At 32.3% G+C, this 26,993-nt stretch overlaps 2 protein-coding genes across 4 annotated transcripts; one reads left to right on the top strand and one right to left on the bottom strand.

Moving 5' to 3' along the window:
- Nucleotides 1-462: 462 nt before the first annotated feature.
- Nucleotides 463-13,585, top strand: LOC149064778 (protein FAM76A-like). 2 transcript variants are annotated; one of them, XM_089254652.1, is made up of 9 exons: nucleotides 463-794; nucleotides 1,552-1,613; nucleotides 2,961-3,021; nucleotides 5,526-5,681; nucleotides 6,670-6,845; nucleotides 6,937-7,011; nucleotides 8,670-8,805; nucleotides 9,154-9,255; nucleotides 11,487-13,584. In XM_089254652.1, the coding sequence occupies exons 1-9, from the start codon at nucleotides 714-716 to the stop codon at nucleotides 11,574-11,576; spliced, it is 939 nt and encodes a 312-aa protein (XP_089110778.1). In that variant the 5' UTR covers nucleotides 463-713; the 3' UTR covers nucleotides 11,577-13,584. The 2 variants fall into 2 exon arrangements, with proteins under 2 accessions (XP_089110778.1, XP_089110779.1); XM_089254653.1 differs by having other exon boundaries at nucleotides 474-794; nucleotides 6,682-6,845; nucleotides 11,487-13,585.
- An 827-nt stretch (nucleotides 13,586-14,412) lies between these two features.
- LOC149064777 (NAD(P)H oxidoreductase RTN4IP1, mitochondrial) lies at nucleotides 14,413-26,125 on the bottom strand. 2 transcript variants are annotated; one of them, XM_089254650.1, is made up of 10 exons: nucleotides 26,056-26,125; nucleotides 23,223-23,453; nucleotides 22,088-22,239; nucleotides 20,622-20,690; nucleotides 20,350-20,474; nucleotides 18,107-18,155; nucleotides 17,580-17,716; nucleotides 16,706-16,889; nucleotides 16,295-16,387; nucleotides 14,413-14,796 (listed from the first exon to the last, which is right to left on the bottom strand). In XM_089254650.1, the coding sequence occupies exons 2-10, from the start codon at nucleotides 23,446-23,448 to the stop codon at nucleotides 14,620-14,622; spliced, it is 1,212 nt and encodes a 403-aa protein (XP_089110776.1). In that variant the 5' UTR covers nucleotides 23,449-23,453; nucleotides 26,056-26,125; the 3' UTR covers nucleotides 14,413-14,619. The 2 variants fall into 2 exon arrangements, with proteins under 2 accessions (XP_089110776.1, XP_089110777.1); XM_089254651.1 differs by lacking the exon at nucleotides 26,056-26,125 and adding an exon at nucleotides 25,206-25,309.
- Nucleotides 26,126-26,993: the final 868 nt, after the last annotated feature.

The raw sequence follows: 26,993 nt of genomic DNA, 5'->3' as shown, positions 1-26,993 counted from the left end.
AAAAATTCAGCAAGTATGCTTGTTCCACTTTTGCTTGTCTTTTTCTTTTTAGTAAAACCAACATTTTAAAGCATTTTTTGTTTTCGGATAATTCGAGTTTTTGATAATCCGAGGTGGCTTCGGTCCCATTCACCTCAAATTATCGAGACTACGGTTTTATGACTTGCAAGCGGTTTCCTGGCTATTAGGCCATGGTTAAGGCATTTCCTTCCTAACGTTTCGCCCACATCTGTGGGGCAAGGATATTATACCTAGTACTACAACAGACTATGTACTACTATTTGCCCTGGGAGTAAGACGACTTCATATACTGTATTAAGGAGTTCTACCTGCGAGGAGCCAACACCTTAAAAATGTATTTCTAGTGTGGTGTTGGAGGAGCGCTCTCTTCGCGACTACCACTGACGTCATAAGAAACGTTTCAAATACTGCGGTTCTCGACCGAGTTTGAAATCTGGCAACAGACCGATAATGTCATTGTTTCCGTGTGCGTGTTTACTGCTGATCACTTGTTGTCTTGCTAACCGTAGATCAACAACTGACATTTAATTTATTTACTTTTTCTTCTGTTTTTCTGATTGACGAAAACATTTTCGTAGTACTGTTTACAATTTCTTGAAAAATCTTTTCGATTCTTGAGACCTTTAAAAAAAAAGAGTAAAATTTCTGAAAGCTTACTAATTCTATTTATTGATTTAAAAAAATTAAATATTATGGAAGCTCTTTTCGCATGCACAAAATGCATGCAAAGATATCCTTTTGAAGAACTGTCAACTGGACACCAGTTATGCAAAGTAAGATTTCATATTTTAATTATTCTGAAGATACATCTAGATGCTATATCTTTGACAGCTGCTAAATCAGATACATAATACATACTTTCAATTCGTAAAACCATCTTAAGAATGTTGATACGTGCAAAAATATAGATTGATTAGAGAAGGAATTTAAACCAAGCATTTAGCTGAGGTAATAAATGCATTAAATGATTCATCGTGAACCTATCATGGGGTTTAACTCAATTGAAATCACAAGATGAATAGCCTTCTAGGGATAACTGGACAACATTGTTATCATACCCACGTAAGTATATGAAATAAAGAAAAATTAGCATTCGTGCCTCAGATATTAATCTGTCATTGAGAAAATAGATGGGTACAGTGAATCCCCTTATAAAGAAATTTTGATAAATAACCTACATTTACTCAAAACTAAAAACAACATATAAAAAAATTGATAAAACATATTTTCTTTTAATTTTAAAAATATAAATTTTAGATATTTAAATCATCACCGCTTATGTTAGCCTTTGTGTGCGTTTAGAAAAGGATCCAAAAGTAAATGTGATGTAAAATTGGGTTATAATGTGAGAGAGAAATTTACGTTTCGTTTTGACTTTTCTTGATACACAATTTTAATAATAGAATAAAAGTGTCGTTCATAATATTTTAGCATGTCTTGATACATTTGAAATCTGTATTGCTGTACTTTGATTTTTTTTCTTTTGTGCTAATTATTATTTTTATCTATTTTTTCTGATTTCCCTAACAGGACTGCCGTGGAACATTTACTCTTATCAAGTGTACATACTGCCGGACCGAGTTCCAAGATTGGTAAGCTAGCTATTCTCAGTATAATTTCAGGTACTAGACTAGTTTTCAACAGAAATGTCAAGTGAATTAATATACAGGTTGTATCTTAATACAAAGAGAGTAACCCAGTACCTCCAGTTACTTTTTACAACAAAAAAACTGTACATTATTCCCTTTCAAATTCAACTTTCCAGAGAGTATAGCAATCATTAACTTAAAATTTGTACATGATAAAAAAGGATAGGATAAATAATGATTTGGCCAAATATTTAGCAGATGAATATAAATTTTCTTAAAATTCATCACAATTATGAATAGAATTGGTGTTTTTAATCAAAAATAAAATTGCTGGTAATTTTAAATTTAGGATATTGAATTTTAATTATGCAACTTATTTCAATAAACATTAAAATTGATAATTCAAAAGATTTTCATTGGTATGGTACTGACAATCAAATTTAACCAAATAATATATCATATTTTAATATTACTTAAGGAATAAATTTTTTTTTCACCACTTTCCTATTTTACATCTAATTAAGAAAATTTCAACCATTATTTTTACTCTCAACTAGTAATGCATCATAAGATTTATAACGTATTTTCTTATTTTTCTTCTTTAAATGTTCTTAGCCTCTTTTAGTAGCTTAATATGTATCTTTACATAAATCCTTCAGCAGTAAACTTGTGTACTTCATGCGCACTTGTAGGTTATTGCAGTAGAATTTTCTATTGGTTGAGGGGAGAATATACCATTCAATAAAATATAGACGGTAAATTTTTAATTTATAAGAAAAATTAAATATAATCAGTAAATTTTTCATTTTTATAAGAAAAATTACAATTAATATATAATTTTTTTTTAGTTAGCTCGATGTACTTACATTTACACAGATATTTGGTTGAACCAAATATTCAGCGAAAGGCTAAACACTGAACATTTGTTCCATCTTTAATAATAACTGATATAATTCAGAAATTAAATACATATGACAGCGTGCAATTTTCAAGTGCAAAAAAAAAATTTCCCACATTAAAGAACTCATTTCTAAGTGCTTGGAAATTATTTTAGTGCTTGAATTAAAATTTTCAACCTTAAATTTTCTCTCAAATAAGTTGTTTTTAAATTTCATTTTTGCTTAAAAATTTTTAAATTTGTTCACACAGTTTCAAGAAAAAAAATCAATATTTTATTTCTTTGAGAAACAGCTAAAAGCTATTGAAGAAAAAAAATTATAGGCATATGTTAGAATTGTTAAAACACACAGGGTTCAAACATTTTCATAGGGCTTCCATCTCAATATATTATCTGCAATATTTTTTATGTATGTTCTTGATGTTCACATTATTGAATTTTTTTATTTTTAGCTCAAAAGGAAGTACCACAGTTTGTCGGAAGTGTGAATCAAATGTCAAAGCATATGGAAAGGTACATGCATGCATAAGTTTTAATATCTTCTTTCACAACAGCGTCACCGAAACACATAGTTTTAAGATGAAAATTGTTATCTGATATTAAAAGTAACAGTCATGTAATTCAGGGAAAATGCTTCTAAATTTCTTTTATTTATCAAAAAAAAAGTACATACACACACACATATATATATAAGTAGACTTTAATAAAAAAAACTTTTTTTAAACTATATTTGAAGTAGTATTTTCATAAAAAAGAACAGGACCTTATTAAAAAAGACATTATCATTAATTAGTCTTTTGTTAATAAGCCATAGGTGCCGATTCCCAGACTTGAAAAATCTGTAGTTTTTCACATGAAAAATATTTTGCTGCTGTAGAAAGCATGCCATGCAAACGAGAGAAAAATGGGGATTGTTCGAGATTTCATATATTGATGATATGGCCCGTTTTCCAGGACATTGCTGTAGTTTCCCATAATTGTGGCCACCCTCCTTTTTTTTTTTTTATAAAGATCGCCATTTTATTTGCAAAGCTCATTTGAATTTTTGTTCACTGAAATCAAGGATTAAAATTATTTTGCCAATTGTTAAATTTTGAAATTATATTTTTATAATAATGACTAAAAATACTTATGAATATTTTTTCTGTCGCATAAAGCATCCCCTACCTAATCTACTAATCGTGCACCTCTAATTTACTGTTTACTGATTTGCTTGGATTTCCACTATTGACATTTTTTTGACGAATTTACAATCACTGACAACTTTATTCACTTTTGGCATCATACTTGATGGCAATTGGCAGTACTTGAAATCCTCTAATTCCCCATATTTTTTCTTCAAAAAGGATTGCAAGGATTTCTCATTTTTGCAAAGTACACATTGAAGAGATTTTTCCTGTTAACCCTTTCAGTAACACATTATTAAAAAAATGAAATAAGTATAATGTAAATTTTTTGGTAGGCCATTTTAGTTCTAATTCAGCTTTTCCCAAAGTAAGCAGTGTTACCCTTTGAGGAAAGGGGCTGCATTGAATGGTCTGGGGAAGGCGATAGAGCTACAAGTATAACATAGGTCCTATGGGTTTTATTTGAGTTTGTGAGCAAGAGAAGGAAAAAAATTCTGAAGAAAGGGGGGGGGGGGTTAAACAAAAAGTTTGGGAAACTATGTTTTAATAAAAACTTTAAAAACAATTAAAAAAATTAAGTGTGTAATGAATTAATTAGCCTGATAAGTTTTGTTACTTTCAATAAAAAAAACACCAATTCAAATATGGTGAATATTTATTTATGTTACCACGAAGAAAGCCACAATTTGTTTTATACATTTTGTAGGTAAAATTTAATAAAAGCAGTGTTTTACTGAATTACATTTTTGTGCAATGTAGTAAACACTGTCACAGGGGTGAAATACATAACTGAATTTTATAAATAAACTTCTAGTCAGACCCCAATATAACAAACTCTGATTCAACAAATTCCTTGATTTAACAATTTTTTTCCTGAAATTCTGGCAAAAACAAAGGCCAAACCCATATTTAATGAATAAAAACCCTCGATATAACAATTTTTTTTTTCAAATTATCCTTAATTTTTTTTTTACTGATTGCTCAAAACCACAATCCCAAGATTTAACTTCCCAGGATTTGACCCTCAACTCTTCTTTAGAGACAACAAACAAAAGTGGGGAGCAGAAATCGATAAAAATTCTTTGACAGAATTCGATAAAAATATGGATGTGCACCAAACATACTTTTATTCAAGCAATTTTTTCATGCATCCCAACTCCATTCTCAAGTTTTTTTTTTTCAATTGGTGTCAAAAATGAGTTGTAACAGCAACCCTACAGCAAGTAGCTTTTACAATTTGCTGTGTCGAGTGTGTTTATGCTCCTGATAAATTTGACCCAGATTTAAAAATTTCTTTGATTTAAGTAATAAAATTATCAGTTTTTTCTGATACGTTGAATCAGGGTTTGACTGTATTTAAAAAACTAGTTGCCTTACACTTGAAAATACCAACACCCAACAACGTATATAAGTTATGATATAGGGCAGCCGTTCTCAACCTGTGCTCCGTGTGCATTTCCCAGGGGCTCCGCGGCAGCTTAAGGAAAATAAAATACTTGATAGATAAATGAAAAAATGGCCTACAAGGTTCCACCATAAAAATTATATACAAAAAGGGCTCCTCGAGTCAAACAGGGATCTGATATAAAAGTTGTGTGTGTGTGTGTACTGAATAGGGCTTTGCGAGTCAAAAAAGGTTGAGAACCGCTGTTATAGGGTTAAAACATTAGTGGTACTTGAAAGGTTAAGATACAAACAATTGAAATAATCTGGTTTCAGATCTGAAGATTTTAATAAGACTACAAAATTAGAAGGCTCCCTGGTAAATTAGAAGCATTGCACATATGACTAAATATTGGTCTTTTGATAATGAAAAATAACAGATCAACTTTAATTTTGTTTACTAATCAAATTTTTAAAAGTCTGACATTTTTCCTCCTCTATAAACAGCCAACTGCATGCATTTACTGCAACATAATTGCTGCCTTCATTGGTTCAAAATGCCAGCGGTGTACCAACTCGGAAAAGAAATATGGGTCTCCAGTCACTTGTGAGCAATGTAAGCAGAGATGTGCATTTGATCGGCGTGATGACAGTCGGAAGAAGGTATTGCAAAATATTGGCATTGTTTATTTGTTTTTTTTTTGTCGTACATAAAAATATTTCAAATTTGTTTTATTGCTTTAGCTATTATTAAAATAATAATGTATATAACCACATTATGTTCCAATATGTATATTTCAGGTAACTTGATTTTTTTTACTGTTTTTTTTTCAGATAAATATCGTTAAAATTTTAATGTAGCTCTGTAGAAAATGTGGATAATTTATTATTTTTATGTATAATATTTATATTAAGTACAGTGAAACCTTGCTGTAGCGATACTCGATATAACAATAAATCCCCTTACGATATTTTTTCACGCCTTGCTTGGAAATGCCTATAGTCTAATATTAAACTCTCTCTGCTGCCTCTCAATTTAACAATAGTCTGTCTACAATGATATTTTTTTCTCTGTCTCCACAGAGTATTACTATATCAAGGTTTTACCGTATCTAGTTAGCTATTGAGGCTCAATAATTGTCTTGTTACGAAAACCATATGCAGTTCAAATTCTAGATGTAAAAAGCTTTGCCCAACTTAAAATGCCTAAATATATCCAATAGATCTGATAAACACTGTGCTGTCTTCTCTAAAATAATGAAATTTTAAGAAAAGATTTGTCTTACCTCTAGGTTCTGTAAGTCTTAAGCGAGTCCGATATACTAATCAAATCTATATTCAATAACAAATATTAAATTTTTACATTTAATTCTCCAAAACATGAATGCAAAATGGCAAAAATAAATTGAGGTAAGTTTGAAAAATTCATCAATAATAAGTTGAAAACAAAATTTTATTGGAGAAGTTGAGAAATCCATTGAATAATTCTCTTGAAGCTAGTTATCAAAAAATATTCTACTATATCAAAACAAAGAAAAATGCAGATAATAAATAGATTTGCGAGAGCCGTTTTTTTTAAAATTATTTTCATTTACATTTATTATGAAAATTTTTTGGCTGTATTAATAATTTTTGCATATAAACAATTTAGTATTGCGTACAGGTAGATGGGAAGTTATTGTGCTGGTTATGTACCCTGTCTTACAAGAGAGCATTGGCTAAAGCGAAGCAGAACAGTTCGAGCCATCGTGCTGTAATGTCCCTCAGCAAGTCCAGTCATCATCATGCACACAAACGCTCACATTCAAGTCATTCTAGCAAACACAAGTACCTATCCTTTCCTTTTTTTGTTTATTTGCAATGTAAATATGATGCATATTGTTATTCTTTAGCTCAAATCAATGTTAAATTTTTGCAGAAAAAAAGAACATAGCCCAAGCAAGAAAATAAAGTTAGAAAACGTGAAATCTACTAATGGTATCCTACCAACAAGGTAATATAACAAAAATAAGATTTGTCTTTATTGTCACTAGCAAAAATGCTCGGCACTTCACCATATACTTGGCAGCATGGGAAATAAAAAACTATTGTAGAGAAATAAACATGTTGGAAACTCATTGTTTGGGAACCCCCCCACAACCAAAGTAAGCATTCCAAAAGTCATTGTTGAGGCTCACAAAGCAATGTTGCCCGACAGTTTTTGCCCATTAAAAGTTCTGGCAAGCTTTTAAAGTAGCCTATCATTGAAGTCAGGTCCTGTTTAGTAGATATGCAAAATTTGGCGAAGATCGGTCTGTAACTGTTGATTTGTATAAAGAATAAATAGAAAAATTATATATGTAGATTAATATAGCTTTCCCTTACATGAAAGGAGGGGTAAATCGTTTCATTTTTTGGTATTTTACATTATAAATTACAGAACTTGAATGATTTTTCTTGATATCAAATGACCTCCGAAGCAGAATATTTTGCATTGTTCTGCAATGAACCCTTAACTGACTGGAAATGTTCTGCTGTAAAAATTCCCCGGTTCGAACCCCACCGTCACCATAGTGGTGGTCGGCTGAAGTTGGTTTTCTGTGGTTCCCAACTTCAAGACACGAATGCAAGCCGATCTCCCTGTTAAAAAGTCTAGACACAAAGAGCAACAAGCCTACAACAATACAATTATTCAATCATTACACTTCACCCATAGTTAGAAAACAATTAATGGCAGATGGCATCACTACACATAACAAGCATTACACAGAAACAAACTTCACGTCAGGTTCACTACACATACACGCACATTCCAACATGTACCAATACATTAGAGGTTCTGCAGAGGAATAAGGACGAGGTGAATGTCTGATTCAGTAGTGGTAAAAATTCCCAATAATAGTATTTTCTATACTTTTCTTAAAATTTCTCCAGATTGTTCAGCAACATACACTGCAGTTTCCCCTGCGCATTCTGCTTTGGGGCGTAGGATTTCACAAATCGAAAAAGACAGCGCCAACCCAATTTTCTAGGAACCAAATTTTTTTTCAAGAATAGCCAAAAGAATTTTTTTATTGGTGGAAATGGTTACACAAATTCAGAAAGTTTTGCATTGTAGACTTCTTAGTGGCCATGGTAACTTGGGATTTGTCTGGATCTAAATTCTAGAAGGTGGCATCAAGGTGCAGATATTAGGAATTGGTTAGATCCCAATATAATTTATCGTTTTTTTGTGGCAACAAATCAGGCACAAAATGACTGATTTGTTGGTCAAGATTCTTGAGAACTATCACATCCTACTTAAATGTAATAAAACTATCAAGACTAACTATCAATCAACTATCAAATGTGTTCAAAAGAGAACCATGATATGCAGCCCATAAATATCCTTCATTGGTGTGGAGAGTAAAAAAAAACCCCTCATCATCTATATTTTTTGTTTTACATTTCACTTTGGCTCATTAGCTCAATAAGACAGTCTATTCAATATCTTTGAATTATTTTCCATGATTATGTTTAAAACCAACTCTAGGGAAGCATTTCTAGTATAGGAAAATACTCAGGGAAAATAAATTGGCCTGGGAACCTGAAAATTGGGATTAGATTTCTTTTCATTCATTTCACTCTTGTCCTCTCTTTCAAAATGTTATTGTAATTATTATTATTATTAAGTTCCAGTGAAAGCAGCCTTCTTGACCCATCAATGAGTGATCATGTTGCGGCATTGGCTCAGCTAAAAGACCAAATTTCTTCTCTACAGAAGCAGCTTGTCCAAAAAGATGCCCAGATGTGTGCAAAAGACAAACAGGTGAATAAAATTAGTTTTCAGTCTTTTCAGGAAAGAAGACTGTCCTCTGCACAAATTTATTTTATTTGCAGCGTTTTCCAACACTAGTGGTTGCCACCATCATGAAAAGGTGTCTAAGTAGCATTCACCTTCTGATGATGCCAACATCTAGTATTGGGAAAACATTGAGAGGAAAATGAACTTAACAGCTTTTGCCCCAAAAGACTCTTTTTCAATCGATAATGTTTATAAAAACCTTATTAAAATTATTTTTTATGAACTATAAAAAAATATAATATTCAGTCATAAACAATGATACTCCCTCACTATTTCTCCTCCTGTCAGTGATTTAATTTCTTAACTTTAAAGTTTTCAGAAGTTAAGGCGCAGAATGGCATCCTTGAAACAGAACTGAAACTAAAAATTCAAACCATGACCAAGCAGCATAATGATGTTGTTGACGATTTACAGGTAAGGCAAAAAAAAGTCATTTACTTTCATCCTGTGCTAACAATTGAAACAATTTCTCAACCAGCAATGTTTATAATATAAGAAAAATCTTAACCATATACCTGATCAGTCAGGAAAGCAAAACATTTTTTTCTTCACTATTGATAAGATTGAAATTTGAAGAATTTTAATTTTTTTGGCACTGAAGAGAATCAGTGCATACACGAAAGCTCTACCTTTAAATAGAGAACTAATGAAAAGTGTGTGTAAACATGCTACAAAGGAACCTTCCTTAACAAACACGTGCCGTTAGCCGACACTTTTCTAATACCCAGTCCCATGGAATAGGGCTTTATTGCATTTCACTCCCAGTTAGCAGACAGTAAAATCAGGCAATCTCTAATTTTTTTTCCAAACTCTAATTTGTGAATTTTTGTTCATAATCCAGAATTTACCACATTCAACGGTGATTATGTATAATCCCAAGCTCATATTGGTAAATATGATGATAAATCAATTAATTACTTGATTAACTGAACATAACTATGGTCCAGGATGGTGATCCCGAATGGTAATGTTACTTTTGTTTGCACATGTTGATACATGTGAAGAAAGGCAACATATTACAAGACTGATAATGTTGTTATGAACGTTTATTTCTTCTTCACACTTATATTAATTCAATTTTTATTGCAAAATATGTGTAGTGCACGTATCATGTACGGGTAAAAATAATTAATTGGTTTAATGTATAATTTTTTTCTCTAAATTATCAGACTTTTCAAGTTTATTTGAGAATTGTGCATAATTGCCAGCGAAAGTGATAAATATAGTGAAATTTAATCAAACTTTTTTATCGAGACAATGATTATGCACGTATATAATAACCACCACTATCACTTTTACACACAGGAACATATACAAACCAATTGCGACTGAAGCAAACGTCCTATAAATGTGCAAGTCGTATAAACGAGGTTCTAGTGTATATTGTACCTCCCCAATAGCGAGCACTCCCCATTAGCAAACAAAAGTTTTCCTATGGGTGTCCATCATCGAGAGGTTCTACTGTAATTGATTATTTCTTGGGTACAAAACTCTATCTAGCCAAAAAAAAAAAACCCATAAAATTCACAACAGAAAAAAAAAATTAAAACTATTCCTCTGATATTTAAAAAATTGCTTGTGATGTACCTCTTAAATCTATTGCATCCAAACATGGGTTTATTGAGTATCGAATACTTTGTAATAAAAAAGCAGGATAACATTTTCTTTTCACTGTATCAAAAACATTCATATTTCAGTCAAAAAACTACCCAAGAGGTAACTACAGAAGAGGCTACAAATGACCCTGATTTCCATTAAAAAAATTTCTATGGAAAAAATATTGAAATTAGGAAAAAAAATGCCCTGAATCGCTGTTTTCCCGAATTTGGGGTTATATAGCCCATTATGATGGCTTTGTCTTTCTTTCAAACTGAGTGTAACCCCACCATGGGCAATTTAGTACCAAATGAGTTGTGCTGGAAGTGTGCTTAACATTTTGATTGCATATCTGGTGGTGTGCATGGTTTTTTAAGTGTCGCCATCTATTTTTCAAATTATGAGTGAGGTGTAACTAAAAAAATATTTGTACCATTTTAGGTTCTGTTACTCTCCATGGCAAGAACTTTTAATGGGCAGATCGGCTTGCATTTGCACCCCAAAGTTAACCAACTTCAGTTAGCCTCCCACTGTGCTGCCGGTGGGGTTCGAACCCTGGTTCTTGTGATTCAAGTCTGTCACTATGACCAGACAACTGCACAGCAACTGATGGCTTTTGATAGGCAAAGCGCCTATCAAAGCTCAGAGCTTGCAATCATAAACTTTCTATCTAGATTTATGTGTTAGCTAACAGTTTTTTTTTTTTTGTTGTTTCCAAACTTTGCATAAAAAAAATCTTGCAATATTGCACAGATGCACATTGTGAGTCAATATGAGCATTAAAAGATTTAAAATTGAAATAGACATAAGTATTTTGGAGTAAATCAAAAAAAATTAATGGCATTGCAAAATTAAAATACAATAGGCCTATTTATCGATTTGCATTGTTTTGAAATTGAAACAATAATTAATAACATTTATATTACATCGATTGTATTTTAATTTTGTCCTTATTCATGACTGCCCAGAACTCCAGTCCATACTTTTACAATTGTATATGAATGTGCCAGCCAGCTACTTATTTTCATTTTTTCACTTATTTTGTTTAGATTAAAGTTCGAGAACTGCAAAAGCAAGTTACCACTCTCTCAAAAGTAAACAAGAATAAAAACAGTACAGACAGTCCACAACGTTTATGAGTAAAGCCTTTCTTGATATAGGCCTTATTATTTTTATTATTTTTCTTTTAATAACTAAAAACTTTTTAGTATTAATTTCTACTGAAAAAAATTATTTTTTCCAAATGATTTGTGATTGATGTACAAATATTTTATAGTTGATTTGAATTTGCTTGAATTAAGTAAATATATGTATTTTTTCAGATTGCAATTTTATTTTGTTAGAATCATTATTTAATGTGGTATTAAAGATCTGGGACTACTTATTTAATTGCCTTCTTTCCCTTGTTAAGAAAGAGTTTCAAACAATATGTTATGAGAATTTTTTAAGTAGTTAGTTATTGAACAAAAAGACTTAGTTGAATTTTTAAATTGAAAAAGATTTTTGCTTGAATGAGTTATTTCAGTGTATTATATATATTTTTACAAAAGTTATATGAATTTTAAATGTTTTTCCCCTAAACTTCAATTTTTACATTCCATAAAACATATAATCAAAGAATGAATGTTATTTCGTGACTTGTGAAAAAATTTGTACATTATAATTGCAGTCTCAAGCACATTTTATTTTTTCAAAGAAATCATAGATTTCTTTCTTAGATTCTCACAATTTTTTTATTATAATTAGTTTTTGAATAATTTCTTGTATTCACACATATGATTTTTCATTAAAAGAAAGCTTTGTTCATCAACATTTTCTTTCCTAGACATGAATGGTGCAAGCATGAATCAAATTATCTAAACTCCAAAGATCCAAATTAGGGCTCCTTGAAATCCCACACTGACTTATCTACCATCTTTGAACCCAAGTGTGACATCAGTATTATTGCTTTAGATAATAGATGCTCCATCCTAATGATTAGATGTTACTTTGAACAAAAAAACTGGTTTTGCCACTCCAAGATGGAGGACAATAAGTCTGCCTTCCTTTTTAGGCACTTTAGTTCAAATAATCGGCAAAAAAAAACACGATTATTTTTTCTGAATAATCAAATTCATAATCATGAAAACTTGAATAAAGCTACAATTTTGAGTTGATATAAGCTTAATATTCAAATTAAATTGATAGGAGGAGAAAAACCTCAAGCTATAGCAATTCTATTCTTCATGGTTGAAGCACGTAAAAATTTCATGGAATTAATAACAACAGATGATCAAAGATATGAAGGATAGAAAGAAATACCAGAAACTTACAGAAAATATTCAGATAAAAACTATTGTGAGCCATAAATACAATGGATCTTACTTATAACTTTTTCCAAAAAAATCATGAAAAAATGTAAATGAAAGAACGCTTTAAATGGTAAATGTTGATGAATATTGGGCCCACGAAAATTAGTCTTACTAAGAGGGAAAATGTATTAAGTTAGAATGTTATAAGTGGAATTCACTGTATCTGACCACATGCGTCCAGCCATAATATGTGTTATATGTGTTCCCTCATAACAAATATGAAAGATAAAAACAAATTTAAGTAGAAAACCCAAAATGAATGATTCTGAAGAAGGAATGTGATTGAAAAAACTTCAATTTAGTATAGCCAAAAATCTGTATAATTCTGTTCAAGAATCTCAAAGATATTAATTTTTTTTGTTTTCACTTCATGATTTTAAACATTAATAATTCAAAGCCTTTGACATTATAAAAAAATTTGTCATGCTAATTTATATTGATGCACTGCTTGTTGACTGTATGGGAAAAAAAATTGTTTCATGTTTTTGTCTGAAAAAGAAACTCTGTGCCAAATGTTTTAAGATCATTTGGAAAGTGTTGAATTTTAATGAAAATGTGAAATTATACTTAACATATTTATTTTTAAATTGTGATGTTCTCTCATCCACTTTCAATGCATTTAACTAATAAAAAAAATATATATTTTTATTACTAGACACAATTGCATTTTGTTAAATACATTGTATAAATTACATTTTATTATGTATACATTTGATGGACTTTTGTTTATATATACAAAATTTCATTCATTTCTTATTTATTTCATGTAAATCAATAAACCTTTTGACCATTCCTCATTGCGAGCCTTTTTAGTTTTTATGTTTGAAATTATTCATTCTAATGTGTACTGTATTTACCCTAATCTAACGCACAGTTTTATCTCTGAAAATCAAACCTGGTTACAAGAGTCTCTTGAGAATCTGACAATACAGTCGAGACGAGTGTTTCTCAAAGTGGGCATCACGGTTCCTAGAGGTATTGCAACCTTTGTCGGGACATTGTGACAAGCTGGAGATATTAATTTATATGCCTACTTTTTTACACTTTGAATTATTTCTTTTATGAGTGGAAAATATCTACTAAATTATTCTGGGAAGCCGCAGATTAATCATGAATTGAGCAAGGGAACCATGGGTGATAAAAAGTTTGACAACTACTGGTCTAGACCTTGATATGTCATCCCTGAAATATAGAATAAAAATGACTTCATAGGAGGGGTAGCTTGATTACGATCGTAATCTACCAATGTACTACTTGTGCTGGTAAAAAAAAATTGAAAACTAATATTATAAACAAGGTGACGTTAAAAGTGATGACCATTTACAGAGATCTGACAGTATTGATAGAAAATATGCATTATTAAAGCTGGTAACTACTTTGCCCATTAAATTCAAAAAACACAATTGACAAGAGGGATTTACCACTATTCTAGGCTATAACCAAAAGAGCAGGCATATTTAAAGCCTATGCCATATATTCCTACTAAAGTTTAATGTATAGATTTTATTCCGTCTAGATTGTCTCAAAAGCTTTAAAAAGTCTTCATAATACTTTGCTCTTATTTCGTTTTCAATTATATTGTGAAACTCATACATATTTTAAGAAATCACAGATAAACTTATTTCCAGACAAGTTTACTCTTGTAAATCTGATTACAGCCTAGGAGTAACAAATTATGCTTCCACAGGTAATTGCTACATTCAAAACTTGCTTATCGTCAGATATCTAACATTTATAAAACTTTGTACACAGATCAGGAATGTAAACAGTATTGTCTACATCAGATCAATTTCATGGCTCATACACCATAGCAAATATTTCAGTCAGGTAATCAATTCTGCAAAGCCATTTTACCTTGTTCGTTTGGCTCTGCATCTTTCTCGCAAACACCTTCAGCAATATCTTCATGATCAATAACTATCTTTCCCCTAGCATGACCCTCACACATTTTCTTATAAGCGGCTGGAGCATCTTCAAATGTATAGACTTTATCAATCACTGGCAAGATCTGAAATTAAAATACTACTTATATAATCAGCTTACATAATCATTACACTGTTTTACCAGTTACACATCTGTAGTACAGTGGTATAACACTTTTACCCAGATTGAGAGAGAACATTGGTTTAATTCCCAAGAGAAGCCTGTAGAATATCCTTTCCAAAAATTCATCTTTGTATGAAATCCAGTTATCTGCACCTTGTATGGATTAGTTTCTCTTGATTGAATCAAAGGGAGAAGGTTTGTTGAGATAAAATAACTAAATGATCATAGGCATGAAGTTATTTGAAACATTGAAAGAGCTCAAAGATATTAGAAGGGCTGCAAACCCAATATTTCTATAGGTATTAAGAAAATGTGAGAAATATTTTCTTTCTTTCAAATTGAGCACAACTCTGGTATATTGCCATAGGCAATTTACTGAGGAATGAGTTGTGTGGATAATGTGCATGCACCTAACAGTCTGAGTGTTCATCTGGTGCTGCCATCTATATTAAAATTGTGAGTGAACTGTAATGATTTAATATTTGTACTGTTGTAGCTCTGTTGCTCTCTGAGGCAAGAATTTGTAAGAAGGGGGGGGGGGGAGTCGGCATACATTCACCCCTCAAAGTTAAGAACCACAGAAAACCATTCAGCCAATTTGCTGCTGGTGGGGTTCAAATTTAGGCACTTGCAATACAAGTCTTTTACTATAACCACATGGCTACACAGTATAATTTTACACCTATGACAAAGGAAATTATGTTAAAACAGTATATTGCTGACACCTGGCCCTGGCCATTTTTTGTCTCTTACAAATAATATTAGCTACCATACCAAAACTATCACAAACTGGACAACTAATTATTCTGTAAGAATTCTTAAACATATTTTATGTCAACCCAAAAAACAGGTAGAGGGTTCTACAGCTGAATTTAATGAATCACCAATTCATTAGAAATTCCGCAGAGGAATGTGGGTGAGGTGCATGTGTGGTTTAGTAATAGCCAAGTTTAATGTCAGATTGTAAGTCTATTAATTTTCATACCAATTAATCCTCTGAGAAAAAGGTTTTATTAGAATTGTTGTGATAGAGTCTCATGTTAAAAAATTTTTGATTTTCCAATCTAGTGGCAAACTACTGAAGCTGGGACTTGGTTCAGTTTTTCTTTCAACAGTTTAGCACTTCTAGATTGCATTTCCAGCCTTAAGTCAGAATTGTTAAAAATGTGACTCACACCACTCTGACTTTAACATCCTCATACTATGTTGATAATACAATTTTTTTAATGCCATCTTGATATAAACTGGTTATCAAAGTTTCCAAACATTAATTCCCTAATTCAGTACATCAGATCAAGATCACCAAGGTAATTTCAGTTAAACTTTTTAACACCAGAAGAAATAATGAGTATGATTCTGCATCGAAACATGAACTGAGAACACAAAAAAATAGTAGAAAAATATTACACAAAAATTCTTTTTTTTTCATATTAAAAGCATTATAAAAATCTTGGGTTAACCTGTTTTTTATCTGCCATTTCAGCAATTTTCTTCAAAGCACAACAGTTTGGCAAAACATAAGCCCATCTATATGAGCGACCATCTTTAACACTCTGAAGAAAAACAGATTGACCATTAGAGATCATAAAAAGTGTTCATTGCATTAAAAAACAAACATTGTAAAACAAACTGTACCTCAGTTATTGCTACCACTTGAAAATTACACAGTGAAGAAATTGGGAAATTGATTATTCAAACAATAAAATCTAATAGAGAACCTCATACCTTTACGCCTTGACTACTTACAATACAATTATTACAATATAATAATTTTAATTTTGTATTCTAATCGTGCTTCTGCATTTATTTTGTACCTGTAATTTTGTATTTATTGTTTCGAATTGAATAAAAATTGTGAGTTTAATAAATACCGCAACAGTATCTGTAGCTGCTTCCAGAAATGATTTTATTGTTCCTTGAACAATTCCATATTGATCAGCATTTCTGAGTGTCGGTGATACAGTTGTCACATACTTGGCATTTTTCCATTTTTTCAATAAATCTAAGCACTGCTCATAAGCTTTACCATTCACTGTATCCAATATAAAATCAAACCTGTGAAAGAAAAAATATTTTTTTATTCTGATGGAACTTTATAGTACGCATGGGGGAAGCGGGTAGTTCAATGTTACAAACCTGAGATAGCAGTTATTTTAATTGCTTCGACTATTAACTTGAGATTAATTTCATCAACTAATTGATAGATTTTTTTTACCATGATTTTTCACGAGCTCTTTTCTACTGAAAAACAAAAAACCTTAAGATTCATTCTAGACTCACAGTTTGCCGAGATTTGTACTGGGTTCCATGAGGGAAAGGGGCGTTGATGATCAATAAGAATTTAAGAAGAAATCTACTAATGTGCATGCCTGTGAACTTGAGTTATTTTCCATCAATCTTACTTAGTTAAAGTATTGTTTTCTATTTATTAGGTATTCAACATTTCTGAAATAATTACAACCAGTATTACTTAACAGTGGTCAACTAGCGATATTATATTACACGCACTTGCTAAAGCACTTAATTTCATCAATTACATTTTTTAAATACAAATGTAGCAAGTATTTTTATTGGTTCTCAGCTCCTTGCTAAATAAGGGTTCTACTGTATACTCAAGAATTCTTTTAAACGTCTGCCAGCAAATAAAAATTAAAAACACAAGAATTATCACTATCTAATCAAAGTCCTAAGAAGAGCAATTTCAAAGACACAGTTTATGAAAAAATTAAGAAAATCACTTCATACTTTTCTGAACTCTGTAATACAGACTTAACATTCTGTTGAGTGTAATCTATGACTTCATCCACACCTAGAGATTGCACCATATCCACTGCATCGGTTGAACATGTAGCTGTGATATTAGCACCCCATGTCCTCAAAATCTTCAATAAATTAAATACAGAATAGTTCTTTACATGAAATATTCAGAAAATTCTGATGGCAAAAATAAATTATGAAAATTGAAACTTATGTAAACATTGTTTCTTTGCACTGAAATTTTAATCGAAAGGATACAAAAAAGATTTTAAAAAAAAATCCAATAGTAATAATTTTTGTATTGAGAAAAATAGGTCAAAATAGATTTAGTGAGGGGAGAACCATCATCTAATATTATTTTCAAAATAAAATGTTTTAGGACACATAAATCATGCTAATTTTTCAAAATTTAATGTCTGTTTTGATTCACAATGCTGTGTCAGAGAGTGCTATGCTGATCACTAATATATGATGGTACAAATAAAACTTTCAAACATTAATCTAGGTGATATTACCTGTATTGCAACAGTTCCAACACCTCCTGAACCTCCAAATACAGCTACTCTGTATATATATAAAAACACAGTATTTGCCAGATCACCATATCCATAATTAAGAATTTATACATAGAAAGACATAAAAAATTCATTTAGAAGAAATTACTTAACAAATACAAACCAAATCAAGATAAATAAAACCATAGGAAAAAAGTGAAGCACAAGGCTTTCACTGGCATCTTTTACCAAACAGAACATTAATTTCAGGGAAATTAGGTTGAATTTTTTTTTTCTTTTCCATATTTCATTAATGAATGAAGCAAACATCTTCAACTAATCGCTTATGATTTTGTATGGGAATAAATGCAGACTGAATTAACTCATTTCCCATCATGTTATCTGATGAGCTCTTGATCAGTAGAGCACAAATTATTTTATTGCATCTTATTCTATCTATAGCTTCACAGTAAAGATGCCAGCAAATAATCTTGCGCTCAACTGACTGATGACATTAGAGCACTGCAGCACAGTCAAACCAGAAAAATACATAATAAACAGGCTCCGTTCCCACCCAACATTGTAAGAGATGCATAAAAGGTGCTTACCACTCATGTGAACAAATCATGGAAAAGAAAAACTTTCAATTACAATGCCCCAGGCATGCCAAAATTGACATGAAGCCTCTCAGTAGCAAATAATGTTCAGTGTTCTGTTGAGAACATCTGGCGATCGATCCTTTTCCCTTTAGTCAGTTTGTATTAGAGATCCTATGGCACCTCCCCTACTATGAAGCACGCTCCAGAAAAAAAGCTTCGCTGGCATGGCTAAGTACATCAAAAATGCATCCTGTGCATGCAAAAATACTAAACACACTATTGGTGCATATGACAGGTAGCCTTACCACCCACAAACAAAAGAGATTGGAACTGGGAAAATGAAAAAATTTGAGTGAACGTTGCTTACGCGAGTGATAAAATCATCAATAAGTTTGTTTTGCTTTTCGTCATTTACCTTCCATGAATGAACAGCTTTCTATGCTTTGATGGCACTACATAAGGTAGATGAACACAGTAAAAACACAAAATTTGCTCTCACTAATCTAAATTCTGAGTTGATTGACCATGAAAGAAACCATCGTTGATTTTGTAGCTCTACAACCATGTCTGCTAGACATGGGCACCAATGTTATGGGTCCCTTCGGAGGATAGATTTCACATATCCCTTATAATTTTTTAAAATCCCAATATTGATGCTTATTTGCTCTATTATCAAACTCTGGTGTCTGCCTAGATTGTGAGCTTACCACTGTATCCCTTTCAATTCGTCCTAATTATGAATACTAATGCCAAATAATACATACATTCAATCACAGACCCTTTTCTATAATTTATTTTAGTCCCGAGTTTGTCTTTTCTCGTTCTCTCACATGAGTATACAAATGTGTTGTTACAATATAGCTAGTCAGTAAAAGATTGACACGATTTCAAAAAAAAGTAAAATAACACAAGAAACTCAGGCCTGAATTTTTTTCTGAAAAAAAAACATGTTTTATTTGATGACGTAAAAACAAACTAAGAAGAGGATTTTTGAAATTCTACCCATAAGGGAGGGGAGGGTCATAAGAGGGTTCAAAGGTTATATAGCGAAATCATGCTAAGCCAAAACCGCTGAAACTATAATTATGAAATTTGGCCAGTAGTTTTAGTTTGTAATGTAGAGAAACTCACTAAAAAAAGATATTTCAAAATTCAACATCTGATATGTGGAGGGGGGGGGGGGGAGGTTCAAAAGTTATATACCACAATCATTGTTGAGTCCAAACAGCAGAAGCTATAAATATGAAATTTGGTCAGTATTTGTAATTTTGTAATACAGAGAATCCCTCTACGAGAGGATTTCTGAAAATTTAATCCCCAATGGGATGCAAATGTTATATGGGGGAACTCATTGCAGAACAATTTTCAGATGACCAAATTCACGTGAGCAAAGCCGAGGGTTACAGCTAGTTCTATATAAAATGCATTGTACAGTATCAATGCTAATTCATTTGGAAATGATTATTAGCATTGTAGGTATGTGGAACAAGTTAGAGACCTCTATTAGTACATTCTCTATGAGAAAGTTATTTAAAGATACTGGTTTTTCATGATTATAATTCAGGAACAAATTATACTCATAACTCAAGACATTATATTGTGAATGAAATTAAATGCTGTGATTGGAAATGGATTTTAATTCTCAGAAAAAAAATCAATGCCAACCTTTTTGAATATGCTGAACTGGAACACAGACCACCAAATGTACTTAATGCAGACCATGCTGTAAGGCCTGCATATGCTAGTGATGCAGATTCAGTATGACTCAAAGTCTCTGGCTTTTTGGCAACCTACAAAATCATTTTAATGGAATGAATGGAATAATGAAAAATGAAGATTATGTAAATTTCTCACTAGTGTCTTACAACATATATAATCACAAACAAAATTATTACAATCAGTTAATTCAGTTATAAAATAAAAATCCTCATGCTTACATAAGGGGCTGGAGTTGTGATGTAATTTGCATGAGAACCTGGTCTTTGAGCGCCAATCACGCCATAAACCTATAAAACAAAAGCACAATCAAACATGACTGAAACAATAGCATGCAAGTTGAATTTTTTTTTCATGGCATCAAAAGCTTTTGCTTCTTATTATGAAATTAATCAGGTGGGCTTTACATTACTAACCATCCTCAACCGTGATCTATCACATATATATGGAATTTACAATTTTAATTTCAAAGGTGGGGGAGCAGTGTCAGAAGTGTTTTAGCGAAACTTATAAATTATGTGTATGTGTGTCCAAGTAGTGTCATCATCAACTATGTTTGAAATCTGAAGTAGAAAACTTGAAAACTGAGGTAATATTTCTTCTAGGAGTAATTTAATGTTGTAAATTTTCTCCTCATTATAACAAAACTTATTTTTTTAGGAGGGTTATGTTTGTGCCTTTCTATAGCAAATTGGAACTTTGAATATATTTGAGTACTATGAATTGTATGTACACTTACAATATTAATATAATAAAATAATACAATAAGATCAATAAAAACTGGTGAAAACAACATTTTTTCAATAATTTAAATAAACCTGATCCTTATGATCATTTTGATTACTATGGGTTCCGTTCTCAAAAGTTAAAAAAATGAAATGGTCTCGGATGGAAAGGACCAGAAATCCAGCTATCACAACAAATGCCAACAAAAAATTGAAAAACACAACAAATGTGTAGTTGATATTTTTTGTTGATGCTTTTTTCATCTGTTTTAATTCTCTGATTGTTTATAAATTTGCGACATATTGCAACACATTTCGATAAAGAAATCAATTCATGGAGAAGGAATCAATGGTGTTTATTTTCCATTGTTACCTAAATATTTCACGCATTTTATAAAACTTCCTCCGTAGAATTTTAAATATGCTGGTAATTTTCCTTTTTGAATGATCGATCCTGGCCTCACAGAAATTGAATGTATCATCATCCTATAATGAAAGAAAATCTTGTACATTTTTTTCAAAAATGACCTTTTCACAGTTTGAGTGAGAACATTATTTCTCACCTATTTACAGCATTTGGAGGAAAAAAAAGTCAGCAACGATAGGCTCTCTATGGAGAAAAAAATTGACCAGATACATTTTTTGATGTAAGAGCTTTTCATTATACGTATCCATGAGAACATTCAGCAAACGGATTATAAGATATGCCCCATTGTTTGCCCACTCGTACAAGATCAGGGGAGGGTCTCAATGAGTTTTTGTGTAGTTCAATAATAAAATCTTTTTAAAAAAAGGTATCATTCCTCAATCAATCAATTGAATGACAGGGTGAGCAAAGGTCTCATTGAAGATCAGATAAGAAAAATTTTATTGAAAATGTAAAAATTTAAGAAAAAATTTCAGCTTTAGAAAATAAACAAAAGTATTTTAAAAGAAAAAAAAAACACCTATTTCTCACTTACTTCATCACCAACTTTAAGATTTTTGACAAGGCTTCCAATCTGAACAATCGTTCCAGAGAAATCTCTGCCCAAAGTCAGGGGAAATTGTTTAGGTGTCAGAGACAGTTCATACAATCCACGCAAATAATGAAGAACTGTAGTACCATATCCATCTGAAATATTTATTGGATAAAAGAATGAATTTAATAAAAAAAAATCCTTTAAAGTAAACACAAATTCAATACAGGCTTTTGTGATTCATATCTCTTTTCCCACCAATACCTGTATATCACAAAATATTTACCGATTTATACCCCTCAGATTGCTAGACAATACCTAAAAATCTTGACATTCCCAGTGAAAAAGAAACGACTGATGTATAAAAAAATTCTTTTCTAAAAGCAGGCCTGTCATCAGGGGGTGATTGCCCTCCCCTCCCCGGCTTTAAATATACACTAGAAATTGTACATAAATGTTCTTTTGTCCTGGAGGAACTTAAAATGGTGGACCCATCTAAAAGTTTCATTATCAACCACAGTGAATATTTTTCAACATGATAGGATATAAATCTCAGATTTTATTTATCACTCGAAACCAAAACTTATATGCATTCTATATGCCTGCTTTCACTGGACTTGTCACTTGCAACTATAAACGAACATTTAATATAAATACAACGCCACAACAGGCAAAATGCCCAACGAGTTGGCTGAGAAAAAGTTGCCCATAACAAATATGGATGTCACATAATTCAAAAATACAGCAACCCAATTAAAAACACAATCACAAAAATTATAAACAATATATACGCATGATAAAATATTATACAATTCCCATAAAGAATATTATGGTTGTCTTAGACTAATTATGAATAGCTTTTTGATTTACCCCAACATGTTTATCATATTTTTTCTTTTTAAATGTGTCCATTGTGTTACAATTTACTACGTCCAGAGGTAAGCTATTCCATTTATTAACAACCCTATTAGAGAAAAATTCCTTGTGACACCATAACCTCGCATTGTCCCTTACCAATCGATACTGGTGTCCCCTTGTAAAAGCAGTCGATTGGTAAACATTTGGAAAAAAAATTTTCGCACCGCAGCTCCTCAGGCATAAAAATTATATTGTTTGATAAAAAAAAGCTAATACTTACCTAGCATCATAACATCAAGAGGATTCATGCTTGATGCATGAACTTTGACTAGGATATCAGTTGGAGCTCTCAATGCTGGAATTTCTACTGCTGTGTTGAGTTGTAGTGCATCTGAGCTGCCAAATTCTAATGTTTGCCATGCTTGCATCATACCAGTGTGCATCCCACTGCATAACTTACACTGCCTTCTCTTAAAGAGATGGCAAGCAATTTGCTTGAACATCATTGTTTCTGGGGAGAAAATTAATGAAAATTTTATAAAATAGTGGAAACAACAACGATACTCGATCCCTCCACAATATTTTTTCAAATATTGTTTGGAATTGCCTATAGTCTAATATTAAACTCTTCTCGATACACAATGATATCCTTCACTATGATAAACCCCCTCTATAACGATACGTTTTTTGACATTTTAAAACCCTCTACAACGATATTTATTAAGGTAACATATTTTCTGGATATTATGCCAAAGTGAACTCTGAAGGAAAATTCATCTGGTCTCTGCCAGAACTCAAACCCAGCGTTCATGCAAATTGGACAAGCATGCTACCATCTACACCACTACTACTACCAAACCTGGCAATATTGCTATATTGCAATTTACGGCATTAATGAATTGGGTTGGAAATGAAGGTACCATATATATCGATGGTCACTTCAAGCTCGTTAGGGGAAAAATCTTATCTATTTTCTTCCCCGGGTCCCGTGACAGCAACCTTCACGGTGGAAGAAAAGCATCTTACCACCACACCACTCGGGCGCTACCCCACTTCTACACCACCAGAGACATGACCCCTGCCTTCCTTATTTCTTGCACTGTGGCACAAGGCACTGAAGTAGAGACAGACATCAGTAACTGGTAGAGAAAGATAGCCTAGAGATTGTTTTTTTCCCTCAGCACAAGATATCGAGGAAACAGATATTTTCTAGATATATTACTTATATTTCATTCAGAATCACCTTTGATACATTTTCAAATTCCTCATCAGTTTGTTCCTTCTTTTGAGGGTGTATTATATCAGTATTTTGCACTATCTACTGTCTGAATTCGTAAATGAAGCTGCCATGAAGCTACTTTCCATGTAGTACACAAAAGTACTTTATACCACTTTACAGTATAGAACAACTGAATTTTATACATCAATTATAACTTTTTGTCGCAAATAAATACTTATAACTGTATTCTATGGTAGTACCAACAATGGCAATTAAGAGACACCAACAACACTATAAATTTAGTTGTGAATGATTATAATGCTACCTCTCGATTTATAATGATAACCTCTCACCGATATTTTTTCTTGGTCAGCATGGGCAGAAATACGGGGAAAGCAGAAATACGATGGCCCAGGTTCCACAGTGTGTGCATTTGTTTTTTTATCAAAAATGACACAAGCCATAGTAGTTGGTGTGCATGTTATAAATGATTACAGCTGGTGGTGTTGTTGATGGTAACAGAAAAATGGACAGAATAAAATCACTTAATGACAGGCATGGATCCAGGAGGATATGTCGAGAAGGGCAAATAACCATGTACTGAATGTGGGCCCACACTCAGTAAGGTTTTGAGTGAACTGAATGTTCTGCACTCAAACCTGGCTAGATTAAGAGACAGCTACTCAATAACGCTAGTGCAATCTAGAAAAGAACGCTATGCCTATTACATCAGTTGTGCCGGACAGAGGGTTAAAGGCCACGGTGCTATACATAGAGTATATAGAGCAGTGGTTCTCGACCTTTTCAAGCCCTCGGCACGGTTTCATTAATTTTTTGGAGTCAAATGCCGGTCAAACACACGATCAATAGAAGATGAATGAAGAAAAATGAAACAGCTAATCACTCGCTACCCGATATGAATTTCAGGGTCCGTGATTGAGAAACACAGGTATAGAGGATATACATGAAAAGATGTATACAAATTATTTTTATTACAGTTCCTATGGAAACAATACTTAAAAAAAAGTAGTGTAAGCCACACACAAGATTTAAAATATTTCTCCCATGTGAAGATTCAACAGACCAGGCACTTCCAACAGGCCCCCACGGTTGATGTTTTACCAAGCCTCTTTCTTACAAACTGAGCACAACTCAGGTCTATCGCCATGGGAAATTTACTACCTAGTGAGTTGTGCCGGAAATGTAAGCGTGCATATCTAATGTTGTCTAATTTTTCCTTGCTGCCATCTATATTTCAGAGGTGAAGTGTAATGATTGAATATTTGTACCATTTGTAGGCCTGTTGCTCTCTGTGGCGAGACTTTAACGGAGAGATCGGCCAACATCATCTATAGCAGTAGACCTCCGTGCTAAGCTCGTGACGTCACTGGAGGACATCTCACCTATAACCATTGAATATGCTTTGGCCTGCTGTATTCAATTGCTATAGATGAACCTCCAGTGACGTCACGAGCTTTACGCGGACGCCTTTTGCAACAGATGGAGTTGATTGGTTGGCATTCGCGCCTCGAAGTTGAGAACCACAGAAAACCAACTTCAGCTAACCACCTTTACTGCGAGGTAAGAGAATAGCTGAGTGGACTGTGGGCCACTCAGCGATTCTATATGCGTTACCAAAGAACTAGGCGGGTCATACGTTAGTACTCCTCCCCCACCATCAATTGTGTATGTGTGGATTAGACAATAGTGATTTGAATTAAAGTAAATGCTTAATAGCTGTAAATATAGATTCCCTTGCGAGAACCAGAAACCGCGTCTCTAATCGGGAAAACTTATTAAAAAAAAAAACTTTTGAAGGAAACTTATTAACAAAAAATATTTAAAGCAATGAAATCAGTGTTAGTACATATATTTTAAAAGAAAAAATAGTTACCGAATAGTTCTGCTTTGAAAACTTGCGTCCAACTTTAGTTTGTTTACAAACTTTCCTCCGTAATAGGTCGATACCGGCAGCTCTGTATTTCACGGTTTTTTCACCCCTGACGCGAGGAATTCGGAAACCTCCCTGACCATATTTGTTCAAAAAAATTACGGGAGAATCGTGATTCAAAATATGAAAAATTGCCGTTAAAAAATACAAATTTTAAAAGTTTCCAAATTTTTTTTTTTATGTACGTATTCAGTCCTATCCGTTCAACATTGTTTTTCATACTGATATTTACTTGCAGTTACAATGTGGGTCATTTTTTCACTCTAGACACATTCTCCTCTCTCCTTGGTAAATTTTTTTTCCATATTTTTTTTGTACTTGTATAAATTTGAAAATTATATTTAGTTATTACAGATGTGAAAAAAAAAATCGGGAACGGAGGGGAAATGAAAAGCTATTGCAATTAACAGAATTGAATTATACAGGGTAAAACTCAACGTACAAACTTTTTAAGTGGCTTGGGGAGTTAAACACAAAACAATCACAATTTTGTTTTATTCATAACTGTAGACCGTAAGAACTTCGAGCACTTGTGATACTTTACACGAGGACAGTACGCCATGTAAAGATTATTTAGCGATAATAGAGAACATGATAAAGATTTTTTTCACCCATTATTGGCTTGTCATTTGTACATCTTCGTTTATCCCCCAGCTGATCAGGTTGGGGTTTCCTATCTTCCCTAAAGTTTGTACGTTGAGTTTTGAATCACCCTGTACATTTCCCAAAAGAAAACCGTTAAAAAATCAAATGTCAGATGAAAATTATAATTAAAACAATCTAATTAATGATCGCGTTCATTCTATTTTTTTTGTGCATGGTAAGAACTATGATCACTTGTGAAACTTAATTCGAGAACAGTACGCGTTAAGAAAGTATCG

This window comes from Pholcus phalangioides, unplaced genomic scaffold, assembly GCF_987345545.1.
Source record: "Pholcus phalangioides strain wild (caught in Gottingen) unplaced genomic scaffold, Ppha-v1.0 ptg000042l_1, whole genome shotgun sequence".
NCBI classification, from domain to species: Eukaryota; Metazoa; Arthropoda; class Arachnida; order Araneae; family Pholcidae; genus Pholcus; species Pholcus phalangioides.
The sequence above is the reverse complement of the archived record's forward strand: the minus strand, read 5'-3'. Positions and strand labels throughout refer to the sequence as shown.